Source organism: Sinocyclocheilus anshuiensis, unplaced genomic scaffold, assembly GCF_001515605.1.
Source record: "Sinocyclocheilus anshuiensis isolate Anshui unplaced genomic scaffold, SAMN03320099.WGS_v1.1 scaffold609, whole genome shotgun sequence".
Taxonomy (NCBI): Eukaryota; Metazoa; Chordata; class Actinopteri; order Cypriniformes; family Cyprinidae; genus Sinocyclocheilus; species Sinocyclocheilus anshuiensis.
In genome coordinates this window covers 2,214,993-2,225,606 of record NW_015541011.1, presented here as the reverse complement: position 1 = coordinate 2,225,606, position 10,614 = coordinate 2,214,993, and the positions used below count along the sequence as shown (strand labels likewise).

At 36.4% G+C, this 10,614-nt stretch overlaps 2 protein-coding genes across 18 annotated transcripts in view; both read left to right on the top strand.

Annotated features, from left to right (window-relative positions):
- LOC107690382 (myocyte-specific enhancer factor 2A-like) overlaps positions 1-6,657 on the top strand; it is a 113,986-nt gene extending 107,329 nt beyond the window's left edge. For 12 of the 16 annotated variants that reach the window (XM_016488706.1, XM_016488704.1, XM_016488695.1 and 9 more), the window contains 4 exons: positions 690-716; positions 2,972-3,089; positions 3,334-3,457; positions 4,583-6,657. In XM_016488706.1, coding sequence (XP_016344192.1) covers positions 690-716; positions 2,972-3,089; positions 3,334-3,457; positions 4,583-4,922 — 609 coding nt within the window. In that variant the 3' untranslated portion in view covers positions 4,923-6,657. The remainder of the gene's footprint in view (positions 1-689; positions 717-2,971; positions 3,090-3,333; positions 3,458-4,582) is intronic. The other 4 variants (XM_016488708.1, XM_016488707.1, XM_016488700.1 and 1 more) reach the window with 2 other exon arrangements.
- Positions 6,658-9,758: 3,101 nt separating this feature from the next.
- Positions 9,759-10,614, top strand: part of LOC107690380 (multiple C2 and transmembrane domain-containing protein 2-like) — a 50,073-nt gene continuing 49,217 nt past the window's right edge. The window contains exons 1-2 of one of the 2 annotated variants that reach the window (XM_016488690.1): positions 9,759-9,868; positions 10,038-10,175. The gene's annotated coding sequence lies outside the window, so the exon portion shown is untranslated. Of the gene's footprint in view, positions 10,176-10,614 lie in introns of both variants that reach the window. The other variant, XM_016488689.1, reaches the window with a different exon arrangement.

The following is a 10,614-nucleotide window of genomic DNA, read 5'->3' as shown; positions in this document are numbered from 1 at the left end:
TTTAAACAATAAATGATAAAATAATAATAAAAATAATACAAAATCTAAATATTATTTAACATATTTTATTAAATTACAAATAAATATTATTACATACAAGTTAAAATGTATAGATATAGTCATTCATTCTTATATTCTCATGAGTTATCAGCTACATTTTTACCTCTCATTTAGCCTTGTGTTTACTGTTCCCTTCTTGTAAATAATCAATTAAGGCAAGTGGAGGGCTCTGCCAATGGATGCAAAATGATTTATTGGACACAAGCTCATGTATGGATGAGTGTCTGAGGTGAAAGGTTAAGAAAATCCTAGCTGTGAGGTCAAGCTCCTCAATGATTTTTTTTCCCTTCGAAGGACGTAAAAACCCACTATTATTCTCCCTTTGTTCAGCATTTTGCACTGGAAGTCGTCTTACATTTACCTAATTGCTGTGTTTGACATGGCCAACTACATGGCCATGAGGAATGAAAACGTTGTGTATTTAGTGCCGACAAATTTTACTTTTCATTTGAATTTGACTTTTATTGCAAGTAACCTGAGGCAGCGTTCAGTTCACGCTTCAGTCTCTGAATTTGAATAAGTTAGTTTACAGGCACATCCTGGTGAGAACGGTGGGTTGACCCTGCTGAGCTTTAGGTGTCCCACCTGGCTCTTTACTGACAGCATCATCTGCTCTTTTCTGTTGGAAGCAGTCGGAGGAGGAAGAGATGGAGTTGGTGAGTTTCACTGAATGCCTTGGGAAGGCTGATAAGCTTTCAGTTTGGTTTTAAAATGACACTTTAACTAGCAGAGCCACACTCAGCTTAGAGAAATGCCTCCACTGCTTGAGATGAAGATCGACTAAACCCAACATTAACTGGATGAATTTTTGAGTGTTGTGTGGATGTCTGGTCTACGTTGTGTGTGACTCACACTGCATGTTCTGAGTCTTTTTAAGGAAATTTAAAAGACCCACAGTATGTTCAGAAATGTATGTGTATGTGTTTGTACTAAAGGAAGAGTGTTGTGGGTGTATTCGAAGAAAGGAGAATGATGAATCCATAAAATCCCCAAAGATGCAATCATTAGTTATTATTTAATATTTCCCTAAGATCTCACCAATAACCCTAGTATTAGTTTTAATATTGAAACAACATAAAAGCATGGATCAAAGCAGAATGTTAAGAAACACAGTCCACATAAAATATGTTATTACAGTCAACATATTTGAGCATTACCCAAATTCTTATTCTCTTGTGTTTCTTGATTTTTGGCCTGGGCTCTGATTACTTATGATGATGTCTGTAAAATGGAGTTGAGTCCAAAATTATGTCATCAGTTGAGGAGAATGCCAAATGCTGTCAGAGAATATTTTCACTAGCAAGAAGAAACTAATGTGAATGCATTTTACAATACTGAAACAAATCCAGCGTTAAATTAGTACTAATACCACCATTCTGTAGCATCTGCATTATATTATTATTATTATTTATTTTATAAAGAACCTAAAGTGAAAATCTCTATTAGTATTTTTTTTTGAGAGAGAGAGCACGTGATGTCCCTCTCAAACTCAATGTAGATTGAATATTCATCTACCTCAGCTAATATAAAACTGAGCAAAATTGCTCTGATTTGAATATGCATTTCCAAGTATTTTTTTTTCTCTGAGTGTGTGTGTTTGTGTGTGTATGAGTGTACTTGGTATTCCCTATGTTGGGGACCAAATGTATGTGCGCGCATGTGTGTGTGTATGTGTGTGCACTGCATGTACACACGTTTGGCTTGGGGTGAGTATGTAATTTCTCTGCATGCTGGATGGTACTTTGATAACACATTTTCGGATCCAGTAAATAAACTTGGATCTCTTTAATATCAGTAATGTTAATATCAATTATATCTCCTAAACAGCAGTGACATTAGAGAGCACTTTATGATGTTTCCTCTAGCCTACTGCCTCTCATTTTTCTCTTGAGAAAAAGACTAAATTTATCTGACATGTCTCTTCAGAGTTTCAGAAGAGACCACAACTGTGTCTCAAACTGTGCTCAGATTTATCAAGATTAAGTCTGCAATCAGAACTCTTTTCAGTATGAACTCAAATATTTCTCCGCAAATTCTACCACATTTTCCTTATAATTGTATAGGTCTATACTCTTACTGTGTCAATAATTGTTTATTTATTTCTATTTCTCCTAAGGCATTTTAGTAGAAACATCTTTGACAAACTTGATTTCTAAACTGACATGTCCAATAAGTCCCAGAGCTCTGAATGAGCAAGTTCTGAGCAATTTTTCCCATGGAAACTGTTCAGACAGGAAAAAAATTACTGATCAGAACATTTTTGAGACTCTGGGAATAATCAGATGTCCCATGAGAGAGTTTCCTAGGTATTTTGTTTTCTTGTGTTTGAGGATTTCCCTATATATCCATGTGCTTAAGTCAGGTTATTGCATATTCCTTAGCAAAAATTTGCAGTGACCTTGTATAGACAATATATAGTTGTGCCACACTTTTAAGCCATTCTGTAGTGTCTTATATTTTATATTAGATTTTCTTATATCATCCAGTGGCTTCTGAATTAAAGCTGTTAAACTGACAGCAACCTGCAAAACAATTCGATTTCTAACTAGAATGAATCTGCAGCGCCTCTTTTTGGTGCAAAATGGTATTACCACATAATTTCCACCAAATCACACTATTCTGACGACGATGCTTTACATGGTTTGTTTAGAGCAGGGGTGGGCAAACTTGGCACTTCCAGGCCACTTTCCTTCAGAGTTTAGCTCCAACCCTAATCAAACACACCTGAACCAGCTAATCATTGTCTCAAGACTACTAGAAGGCTACAGGCAGGTGAGTTTTATCAGGGTTGGATCAAATCTCTGCAGAAAAGTGGCCTGAGAGGGCCAAGTTTGCCCATCACTGGTTTAGAGTATGCATGTATGTCTGTGGTGGGATCTCATTAATTTGCTGCATTTGGCTTTTTGTACAGAACACCCAGAGGATAAGCAGTTCCCAGTCTCTGGCCACACCAGTAGTCTCCATCACCACCCCGAGTCTGCCACCACAAGGCCTGGTCTACTCAGGCATGCCCACTGCCTACAACTCTGGTGAGTATAAAAAGTAATTATTTGCTTTATAATGTATGCATTCATTCATTATTTGATTTAATTTCATGCTTCTCTGAGTGAGTGGCTTAATAAAAAAAGAGGAAGACCCTACAATCCATGACACCATCCAGCTCCGAGCTCAATGCATAATAAAAAATACTTGAAACGCTCGACTGTGTGAGTGCATATGTGTTTGATTGACTCAAACTCTGTTGTTGAATGTTGTTGTGTTGTTTTACTCTAGAATACTCCCTGAGCAGTGCTGAGCTCTCCTCTCTGCAAGGCTTTGGCTCTCCAGGGCTCTCTATAGGCTCAGTGTCGGCATGGCAACAGCATCAACTGGGCCAGGCAGCTCTTAGCTCGCTGGTGTGAGTAACATATATGTGCACAGCCACACACACACACACACACACACACACACACACACACACACACAGGTTTGCAGAACACTAACTAATGTGCCCAGGCATGGGGTCAAATGCATTCTTAGTTGCCATATGCTTTCTTTTTTTCTCTCTAGAAAGTGTAATGGAAGGATGGATTGATGTCCAGGCCATATTACACTAAAAAGAAAAAGAAAAGAATATACAATCATATTTTGCTTAAAACTGAAGTATTTTTATGTTATAATATTAGAGAAAAACCAATGGCATGAGGTTAGGGTGGGACTATCTGTTTGGCTGATTTTTGTTACATTTATGCCACATTATTAATAGCTTATGTCATTGTGCAAGTAAATGTATCTTGTTTTAAAGATATTTAGTGAGAAAATATTTTTTTGCAGCATGGAAGCCCAAAAATGACACTTTTTATGAAACCTATTTTTTTGATTATTAAAATCATTAGAAAATGTAATAAGTATTTATGTCATGTTAGTGTTTATACAGACTTGAATAGAATCATGAATAGAATAATGAGAATTACATAAAAAAAATTACATAAAAAGAAAAGATAAAAAAGTAAGATAGCAAGACACATGATTGACAGGGACAACATGATTATTTGTTATGAAAATAATGTCAACATTTAATAAATCTTACTGGTCCTAAAAGAGTTTTTTTTTCTAGATAGATAGATATACATTTATATAAGTACACATCTGTATAGTTTCTCTGTAACAGCAGAGTGCATGACCCAAAGACAGAAAAAAGAAAAAAAGAAAAACAGACTAAAACCACTAAAATGTTATGTTTGTGAATGAAAGCTTTTATTTAAACGCGGTGGTTGTGCCATCAAAACATTAGTGAACTGTTTTAGTCACATTCTGCCAGGCATGCTCTAATTAGATACCACCCTCTAAAATGATTCAGGTGCTGTTATTGCTGCAAGCGCCACTGAGTAAACAGATGGAGGGTGGGATAATATTATTGGGCTATCTGGGTCTCTGTGTTAGCATCACATAGTAGCTGCTGAGTTCAGGGATTTCTGCAGTCCACAGACAGTTTGTGCACTCGTACTAATTGTTCATTTTGTAATTTTCTCTCTTTGTTCAGAGGTGGAGGTCACTTACCTCAGGGCTCAAATCTCTCCATCAACACCAGCCAGAATGTCAACATTAAATCCGAGCCCATCTCTCCTCCACGCGAGCGCATCTCCCCGTCCGGCTTCCCACCCCAGCAGCAGCAGCAGCCTCCCTCCGGCCGTCCAGACATGGGCCGTTCACCTGTCGACAGCCTCAGCTCCTCTTGCTCCTCGTACGACGGAAGCGACCGAGAGGATCACCGGCCTGATTTCCACTCCCCACTCGGTCTGGGTCGACCCCCGGCCTCTGGGGCCGAAGAGAGGGAGAGCCCCACGGTCAAGCGCATGCGCATGGACACCTGGGTGACATAAAGCTGTCCGGAGCCTGACAGCCAGTCAGTCAGTCACACGCAGGGCTGGGCAGGGGGAAAGGGAGAGAGGAGTGACAGCAGGGAGGGTCATTATTGTTATTATTCTATTGTTATAATTTAACGTAATTTCACTTTTTTTTGTAAGTAGGTGGATGGGGAAAGAAATCAAAAATGTCCTGGCATATCGAAATTAAGCAGATGAGTGGAGAGAGGGAAAATCAAAAAATCAAGCAGTCAGAATGAATGGTGTACTCAAAAACAAAACAAAAAATAATAAAAAAAAAACAGGTGTTATCAGGTACTTGATGCAAATTGCATTGTGCGAGAGTCCAATGTATGAAGAAAACATTTTCGATTTTTGTCATCACTGGTGCAGTTTGACACTTGTAGCTGTTTTCGCTGTTGAATTTGCAAACAATCAAAGAAAGTTTAGGGGCGGCTTTCTTTCTGAAGGCTCCTGCCTGCTGGGCTCATGTATTAAACAATCTGTATCTGCACTCGCCCTTATATGAAGTATGTCACTTATTAATTTATTTTAAGGTATTTGATGATAGATTTGGATCAGTTTTACGAGGGATGGCTTGTATCTAAAATGAGATCACATTTCACCTCAGTTAAGACATTAAGTGAAAGAAATGAATATGTCTCTAAATTAATAATAGTCGTTGATTACATTTTCAGTCCTTCTATTTGCGTTTTTAACAAATGGGAAAAGAACAGGTAGCCCAGTCAACTTAGAGACGATAGCAAGTCATTTTACATTCATGCAGCTCCAACAACTCAATGGTAACGCAAGCCAAAGCCTCTATGTAATTTTGTCGTACTGTAGGTTGGGAATTTTCAGCATTTCTCTCTCGATGTTTGTTTCATATTAGTTCTGTCATAGTGTGCGTTGTTACAAGCATTGGAAAACGATTAACATGCAAAGCAGATCTTGAAATGATATCTAAAGCCATGAACACTTGCTGTTCTGTTTGTAAATTAAAGATTTGAGCCAAACCTTTTTCTTTTGTTATGTACATAGCAACTTTAATATATATCACTTTTGGTGTAAGTACGTATGTATTGTACCTTCACCAGATTCAAGAAAAAAGTATATTTTTGTGGATTACTGCCAAGTTTACAAGGCGAGATCCTTATTAAGTAGAGTATTCACTGGTTAATATTTACTATTTTGTTAACTATACTGTACTTTCTTCAAATCTGACTATTATTGGTAATAATCAAAGTGTTTTTTCTTTTTTTTTTCTTTTCCAAGGTCATTTTTGGGTCGTTTACCCTTTAATGGTGGTGAATGTCTGTCCATAAGAAATTGTAACAACAGAGCTGTATGATTTAAGCTCAGCTGTCTTTATTTTGTTTTGTAACGATACTCGTCGTGCTAAGAAAAAAATATGGTTGCATTTCTTACAACTGTTTTGTGAGGGATTAGCCTGCAGCTGCTGAATACACTGCCTACTTTAACCCATCACGGTTTAGATGCACTATTCATTGATATCCAGTAGAAGACACATTTCTCTTTACAGAAACAAACCCCCAGTTTGTATAAAAAGCTAATTTCTTTCAAACCCTAAATTCATTTCAACCAAATCCCTCATATATTGTAAATACCATAACTTTAGGTAACCCTAATACATACATGCATACTATGTAACGGAATACCTTTCCAGTTATTTTGTGAATTGGCTCATCTACATCTACATTTCCTAATGTAAAGTAGACACCTTAAGGAGGCACCAATCGCAATGTTCTGTATTGCTGGACAAGAGGGGGTGCTGTAGCTCTCTCCGCCGTCGCATTTTGCTCTTTGTGTGCATATCTCTTCATGTGTGGCTGTTTGTTTGCGTGGCACAAACGTCTGGTAGCAGTGGCCTCCGGCTTGCATCACACCTCACTGCCCCTCAGGTGGAAAAGTGTCAGGGGATTCAGCAGCTAAAGATGGAAATACTAGACAATGCAAACTGACTTGGACATGATCTCTCTACTGGATTGCACACAAAGTTTGTATGTTCAAGTTTGCTATTGGACGCTTTCCTCTTTAGATTTGTTATGTATTCGGTCAGTGTGCACATACCTCCCTGCCCTCTTGAGCACCACAGCAACTGGCAATAAGCTGATATTAATCTATGCAGTCCCCAACCCACACATAGCCAGGAACACAAAGCATTCACATTAAAAGTGGAATTTTTAAAGGGATAGTTCACCCAAATATGAGAATTCTGTCATTTATACACCTTCAAGTTCTAAACTTGTATGAATTTCTTTCATCTGCTGAACACAAAGACATTTTGAAGAATGTGTGTAACCAAACAGTTGATGGTCAACATTGCTATTTATTTTCCATACTATGGAAGGCAGTGGGGACTATTAACTGCTTGGTTACCCACATTCTTCAAAATATTTTAAGTTTAACAGAAGAAAGACATTTATACAGGAATAACTTAGGGCTGAATAAATGATGACAGATATTTCATTTTTGGGTGAACTAACCCTTTAATGATAATAAAAAAATTAATTAATTAAGAGAGAAAAAAGTAATCATGCATATTATACTATCACATGTCCATCAATTACACAATGTTGCCTAGTTCATAAATGAAGTGCTCTTTATTGAGCAGGTGAGAAAACGACTGTTAACCCTTTGTCCTTAAGTGCTTGCATATTAAAGTGATAGCTCACCCAAAAATGAAAATTCTGTCAATATCTACTCAGTCGTTCCAAACTTGTATGCATTTATTTAATTTTTTGGAACTGAATAGAAACAACATTGGACCACATTGATGTTCGCTGAATGAAACATTCATTAAAACTGGTTTTAAACAAAATGATGATCGAATTCTCATTTTTAGGTGAACTATCCTTTTACGGTTATGTATAAAGGCACACTGACTAAATATGAAAACCACAAGAGCCATGCAAACACTGCTTTAGGTATAGCTTTAGATTTAATCTCAGATGTACAAGCTTTGTTGTCTCAGCGGAATTGAAACACCCATTAGAAAGTTTTATGATGTCTGTCAAAATCATTTAAAGTTGATCGCAATCAAAGCTTTTCAGGGTAGACAAGCAATAATGCCAGCCCAGTGTTATGAAAGCACTGTGGACTAAAAACATGCAGGATTTCCAAACTGCAATGAATGCACACACACACACACACTCAACATTAGTGCTTGATTAGGAATCGGAGTTTCTCTGCTACATGCACAATTAGAGAGCCTTATTCCAAAGAGTTGCTGGTGTTCAGAATCAAATATGATATCACTCATCACATTTTGACGTCATCAAAACAAAATCACCCTCACATCAGGGGTCCCTATAAATGCACATGAGAAATACATAAGAGATCTGAAGAGAGGAGGCTGTTCCTTTGGTGCGGAGTGCTGTGTCACAAACTGTTGAATGTGAAAGGAAGGGATAAAGAGGAGACAACAATTGTTTGTTGCGTACTTTCTTCACTTTGCTGTGCAAGAGTACACTGCTTTGCTTTATGGCTTTTTCTAAATCAGAATTATGTATTTGGTAATTGTTTGTAGTTACTAGTTCACTTCAAGAAGCTGTTTGCGGTTTGGATGCTCAAACCGTGTGGCGGCACAAGCTGGACTTTGTTGCCATAACTGAAACAAGATGTTTCAAAAAGGAAAAAAAGACAACAAAAAAAAGAGTAAAACATGAGAGAGAACTTTAAGTTAATCTGCATTATATTTCCCTTGAATGTGTTGTTTTATCTTCATTATACAATAAATATTCTAGTGAACTTTTTATTGAATGACTAAGATATTATGCTAGAGATTGTTGTACACATTTGTATTCTGCATTCACTAAAGTAAAGATATTGGCTTTTATTGTGTAACATAGGTTCTCTCGCTTAAATCTGTGCAAACTGAAGTGACCAGTTCTCTGAATTTGAGTAGACTTTGTCCACATGTGAAGTCCCAAACATTAGAATCTGTCCACTTTATTAAAAACCTCATTGTAACCTCAAATACTCACTCTATGTGCCTTCATACTGCATCTCTGAGAAACACAGTCAGTGCACATGGAACTTCAGAATGTAGATGTTGCTTATATTTTACCCATGATCTAGTTTAAGGGTTTATTAAACATATAGACCAGGACATTTTCATACACTTTTGAAGTCATGGAATAGCTCTTTAAGTTTATAGGAATAGCCTAAGACAACATTCTGTAGGTTTACGTGTGGGTCAGTGACAGATAAAAATGCCCAAGTTGAATAATAATAATAGTAATAATAATAATAATAGCTCTTATGTAACTCTTTAAAAACCTAGTTTAAACGTGTGCTAACTTGATTTTCTAAATAAAGAGATAAACTTGTACAGATGAATACTTTTCATGTCAGTATGTTTTCTTAAGGTTTATGCCATTTATGAACATAAACTGATCAAATTATGTTCTTTCTATCTATCTATCTATCTATCTATCTATCTATCTATCTATCTATCTATCTATCTATCTATCTATCTATCCTGGGAATACATGTATGGTTGTTCTGTTACATGAAAGACAAATTCTTCAAATATCATACTATTAAATACAAATATTACATTATTATAACAAAATCGATTCACTGCTTGTTTTTAAGGAACATGAAAAAATGATTATTAATAAAACCAAGAAAGAAAGAAGAAAAATAAATAAAGAGAAAGAAAGGAGAGAAAAAAGAAAATGCTAAACATATAAGATGTGCATTTTCTTGATTTTTTTGGTTTAGCATTTAATGTTTTATTCAATAATAAGTAGTTTAAAATAATAAGTAGTCAAAATGTAAGCGTCACGTCATTGATCCACAGACATGCAATATGAAAAGCGGCCAACAGGTGGCACTGAGTTTGCACGCTGCCCAAATAAATGAGTGGACAGTATCTGCACCATGCAAACGGGTGTAGTTCCATGAAATACTGGAAGGAACGAGTTACATCAGATACGGTATTTTAAATCAAAGTCACAACCAACCATACTATATATCAATTTAGGGGTGTTCACTAACATTTTAAAGTATCTAGAAAGAATGTAAACACAAAGCTTTTAACGCTACAGTGCATTCGAACTACCGAAACTCCGGTAACTATTTCAAAACTTCATCGCCCCACCCTAGTACAGAGACAAACCGGTCCAAGCAGAAAGCTCTCCACAGACATCACAACTGCCACTTCCAGGTGGATGTGAAAGTTCTCTGTTGTTGTCAGTCAGGTCTTCTAAAGGAAAACACGTCCAGTGATTTATCTGGAAAAAGGTAAGAGTCTGAACTCTCTTGTTGTCAATACTGTAATAGTAACATAATTCCTGCCAAAATATTTCAGTTACAGATGTTACAACTGTAAAAACAGAATAAATTACTGATCTATTGATCTACTGTGCAATCTTTTCTGAATGTTTAACTAAATGATAGTAGTAATGGTTAGTAGTAAAGTAATTGCTTTATTTTGCTGTAAGTTTGTATATGGGTTAGTATGATAAACTCTGTTAAAGCGAAATGTCCTAATCCTTTGAGCTGCCGAACATCACACCAACAAAAATAATGCAGAAACCTGTCCAACACACCTCCTTAAATAATGTACACACCAAACATTTGGAACAGTTTAATTAGTAGTAGCATTATATGGTACAAAGTCATACATGTTGTATACATATATATATATATATATATATATATATATATATATATATATATA